Source organism: Rhea americana, unplaced genomic scaffold (assembly GCF_003343005.1).
Source record: "Rhea americana isolate MKP2758 unplaced genomic scaffold, rheAme1 scaffold_848, whole genome shotgun sequence".
In the NCBI taxonomy this organism is placed as follows: domain Eukaryota; kingdom Metazoa; phylum Chordata; class Aves; order Rheiformes; family Rheidae; genus Rhea; species Rhea americana.
This window is the reverse complement of record NW_028187032.1, coordinates 4,751-9,169: the sequence shown is the minus strand read 5'-3', so window position 1 is coordinate 9,169 and position 4,419 is coordinate 4,751. Positions and strand designations below refer to the sequence as shown.

Genomic DNA, 4,419 nt, shown 5'->3' with positions numbered 1-4,419 from the left:
CGCCGCCGCCGCCCGGCCCTCGCCCGCCGCGAGTTTGTCGGGTCTCAGCGGCCGGCGCGGCGCGCAGCCCCGCCGCTCCCTCCCGGCGCCGCGCCGGGCCCCGCGGATCGGGTTTGTTTCCGTGATCAGCGCTTTCTCGACTTAAAAAAGAGGGAACCTGTGGGGAGGGCCGCAACGGCCAGCCGGGCATCCCCCGCCCCTTTGGGGTCCCCAAAGCCTCCCTGGGACCCCCGGGGCCTGGGGGGACCCCGAAGGGGCAGGGGCCACAGCTCTGCTTCCCTCCCCTYGCCCCGTCCGGGCTCCTGCTGGTAGCGGGAACCCACAAGGAGCGGGCGAGCGGCTGGGGTCCCCATCACGGCTTCAGTCATTTTCCTGGGTGACGACCGGGGACGGAGAGGGGGACAGGAGCATCCTCTGCACACGTTAACCTCCCCCTAAAAACATCGCTCTATTTTATTTAAAATAGTGCTGGCTCATTCAATAGCGGCACCCRCAGACCCAAAGCTGGCGGCGAGAGGCGCCTGGCCCGGCGGTGGCGTGCCCGCGTGCCAGCACGCGTGCAAGCACACGTGCCTGTGGCTCCGGGGCGTGAGAGCCAGCCGCAGCACCCCAAAATTAGCAGCCCGAGGTGCCCACAGTTTCTGCTCTCCTGTGCACAAGCCGGTGGGTTACTCCCAACACCCGGGGCCAGGAGGGAGCCCCGGGCCGGCGGGCGCTGGGTGCAGCCCGGGCAGCTCCATCGCCCCGGCAGGGTGCAATGAGCAGCAAGTCCAGCTTCATGGGGCCGAGGCCGGAGCGCGCCGGGGCCGGGGCCGGGGCCGGGGCTGGCCCACCGCAGGCTCAGAAGTAGATGCAGCCCTCGGAGGCGGCGCGGTCGTATTCCCGAATCTGGGACTTGATGTGCACCAGCTTCTTCTTCAGGTAGTCGCAGCGCTCCCGCTTCTCCAGCAAGGCCGAGTCCTGTCGGCCGGAGGGAGCGGGCCCGTGGGCAACGGGGCTGGGGTCCCACAGGTGCCCTGGGTGCCCCAAATGTTGCGGGGAAGGAGGGAGGCAAAGTGGGGGTGCCGGGAGCCCCCTGACGCAGGGTCTCAGCGTGACGGTTGCGGCCGTGGGAAATCCGGACGCCGGCCCTTACTCACCCTCTTCTTCCTCACGTACCAGCGCCAGATGCGGGCCACCCTGCGCTGTTCCTGCGGGGCACAAAGCGACRCCCAAGACGCCCTGGGGAGCTCTGCCTTGCCGCCCTAACGAGGCAGCCACGGCTAACGAGCCCGGGGGGGCTCTGCGTGCTGCTGCGAGGCAACCAGCCTGCGCAGGCGCCTCTGGCAGGATAAACCGTGCTGCGGGCACGGCCGAGAAGGGCTCGAAGCCCTTCGAGCGGGGCTGAGCTGCAGACCCCCCTCTCCCGCGCTGGGCCCCCACCGCGACAAGCTCCCGCTGAGACCTGCCAACTCATCCCACCTCTCGCACCCCCCCCCGGAATCGTTGCACCCGCAGCCGGTGCTGCTGGCCCGAGGGGCTCACCTCCCTGCTCGGCACGCGCCAGGGCAGCCGGCACATCATCGCGTCCAGCTCCCGGCACTTSCGCAGCGCCGCGCGGACCTCGCCGAGCAGCTCCTTGTACTCGGCGTACTGGTCGCAGAAGACAGCYGCGTACCGCTCCCTCTCCCGGGGGCTCCGGATCGCCGGGTACTTTCTGCCCRGCCCAGGGATACGAGAGTCGGTGCGTGGGAAAGGGGAGGGAGGGGGAACCCCGGAGGGGCGCACGCGGTGCATGGCGCGGATGCCCGGCCACCCGCCGCCGGCAGCACCGCCGCGGCAGCCCGGGGGCGGCGCGGGGGTGTTGCAGGAGCCCCGGGACACTTCGGCAGGGGCCAAGGCTCTGCACAGGCACCCGCGCACCGGCGGTCCCTGCCCACGCTCGGGACGCAGAGCCCTAAGGCGGGGAGCAAGGGCTTATCCCCACGTGCAGACGGCCCTGGTGCCTGCAGCGTCGACGCTCGTGCGCAGCTGGGCGCCCGGCCGGGCGCAGGCGTGGGGCAGGGCAGCGGCCCCTTGGCGGCGTTTGCTGGCCCCTCGGGTGCCTTCCCGCGGGACTCGCGCCCGTTCCCGGAGCAGGCGGGAGTCGCTTACACCACGTAGTCCGGGACGGCGTGCAGCTGGGGCACGAACCCCGGGGGGACGGAGCAGCCCGAGGCCTCCAGCTTCTCCTCCCGCTCGGGGAGGGCGAGCGTGCCGGCAGCCCTGCCGGGGGGGCCCAGCTCGTCCTCAAACACGATGCGCGTGGCCCAGGCGGCTGCCGGGACTGGCGCCGGCTGCAAGAAACGACAGAGGTGACRTGAGGCTCCCGTGGCAGAGGCTGCTCCACCAGGGGCCCGGGGCACCCCGGGGGGGGCCCACTCGTGGCCCAGCTCCCCGCCCCCTCCCCATGCACTCACGAGAGTCTCCCGGCGCCTCCGGGCCGCCTCGTGCCGCCACATCACGAGGCAGACGAGGCTGCCGGCCAGGTAGAGCAGCGCGGTGATGAAGAGGAAGACGAGGGCGGCCGCCTGGCCCCCGGCCACGCGGCACAAGGCGCCGAGGAGGGGGCCGCCGSCGGCGAGGGGGGAGTAGCACAGCCCCCCGAGGGTGACGGTGTCGACGTAGGCCACCGCCGCCGCCAGGTACAGCAGGAAGAGGAGGGCGTTGAGGGCCGCCTCGGTCGGGGGCCACCAGCCCGCCTCCAGGAGGATGCTCCGGTAGTGGGTGGTGGCCCCGAGCCCCAGCAGGATGGCGCTGAGCAGCCAGGCCAGGCTGGCCACCACCAGCACGAAGGGCGTCAGCGGGCCGGCGTAGCGGGTCCCGCCGGCCAGCAGCTCGCTGCCGTACCACCGGTAATCCCGCTGGACGTAGGCGCACACGCAGGCGAAGACCATGCCTCCGAAGAGCAGCTGCAGCCCCCCCAGCACCCGCAGCAGCCCCGGCCAGGACTTGAGGTGCGCGTACTTGGGGCTGCACGGCTCCGGCCAGCCCGCGGCCCCGGCGAGCGCAGCCGGGCAGCCGCGGGGCGCCGACGTCTCCGGCCCGGGCTCCGGCTCCGTCCCCTGCCCCGTCTCCATCCCCTGCTCGCCCGYGGGGCTGGAGGCGCACCACGGGCGGCCGGCGCTGCCGTGCCGCTCCGGCCCACGATGCTCCGGCAAGGGAGGTTGGGGCAGGCAGCGCGGCACGGGACCACCCCGGCTCCAGCGGTGCGGCGGGGCGACTGCAGCGGCTTTCGGCAGGGCGCGAGGCGGCCGAGGGCCGGGAGCTCAGCRCCCCGGCAGCAGGCCAGGCCGCGGGCTCCCGGGGGCCGGCGGGCGACGGGGCTCCCCCAGGCACGTCAGGCAGCTGCTCCGCTTCGGCGCACCCGGGCTGAGCCCAGCTGGGGGTGGGGGGCGTGGGGGCGCGGAGGTGAGCCCGGCCGGGAGCCCGCCGGCCCCCCAGCCCTCCCACGCCACGCGGGAGGGTTTTTTGCCAGCTCCGGCCCCGAGCACGGAGACGCTGGCAGCGGTCGCAGCCCGGCCCCGCTGCCCTGCGCAGCAGCACGGCTCCTCTTCGCCCGCCTCGGCTCCCCCCGTGCGGGTCACCCTGCAGCCTGGCCCGGCCCCGCGCTGCCTTCCCTCCCCGTCCTCGCCGCCCCCGACATTGCCACCGCAAAGGGCCCCGAGGGCGCTGCCGGCAGCGCCAGCCCCGGTGCGTCACCCTGGGGGCCCCGCATCACCCACCGCCAGCTGCCCCCCGGCTGGACCCATAGGCCGGGCTCCGGCATCAGGCTCTCGGCTTCCCGCTCCCGCCGGCACCCAGCCCCCCGGGATGGGACGCGGGACGGAGGCGTTACCTGCCCTCGGCATGGCGGGACGCGGCCGCAGCTCCGTCCTCGCCGTCCGGCGGTGGCCGCCCTCCGCCGCTATCTGCCTCCGATAGCCGCGGMCGGTTAAACATTAACRCGCGGCTCTGCCGGCCGGGCTGCCGGGAAGGGGTGCGCAGGGCCCCACGCGGGCCRGATCAGGACCCCGTCCCTGTCCTCCACCCCGGCACAGCCGGGCTCCCGCTGCCTGGTCCTGGGTCTGCTGGAGCAGCTCAGGTGCCCGGAGCCGAGCCCACGAGCCCGGCAGTCTCCGGAGCCCACGGCCGGGCCGGGAGCCGGCAGAGGGCACCAGCCGCCCCGGCGCGTCCGGCACATCCCGGCCCCGGGACCTGGCAGAGCCAGGGATGCTCRGAGCCCAGCTCCATCACGCTGCCCTGCCCGTCTCCCGCGGGACCCCCGAAGGCGCTGGGGCTGCAAGCCCACAACTGCACGTCCCTGCGTGCCGGTGTGGAGCGGGCACGGCCCCCCCCCGGCCGTTGCACCGGCCCCGGCCTCCCCCCCACCCCCCGGCGCAGGGGACGGGTCCCGCGGCC

At 74.4% G+C, this 4,419-nt stretch overlaps 1 protein-coding gene across 1 annotated transcript; it reads right to left on the bottom strand.

Annotated features, from left to right (window-relative positions):
* Positions 1 to 796: 796 nt before the first annotated feature.
* Positions 797 to 3,098, bottom strand: LOC146585181 (MARVEL domain-containing protein 2-like). The gene is made up of 5 exons (XM_085323399.1): positions 2,439 to 3,098; positions 2,134 to 2,315; positions 1,525 to 1,696; positions 1,140 to 1,190; positions 797 to 960 (listed from the first exon to the last, which is right to left on the bottom strand). Exons 1-5 carry the CDS (start codon positions 3,096 to 3,098, stop codon positions 841 to 843), a joined length of 1,185 nt encoding a protein of 394 aa, XP_085179525.1. The 3' UTR covers positions 797 to 840.
* Between the last annotated feature and the right edge of the window lie 1,321 nt (positions 3,099 to 4,419).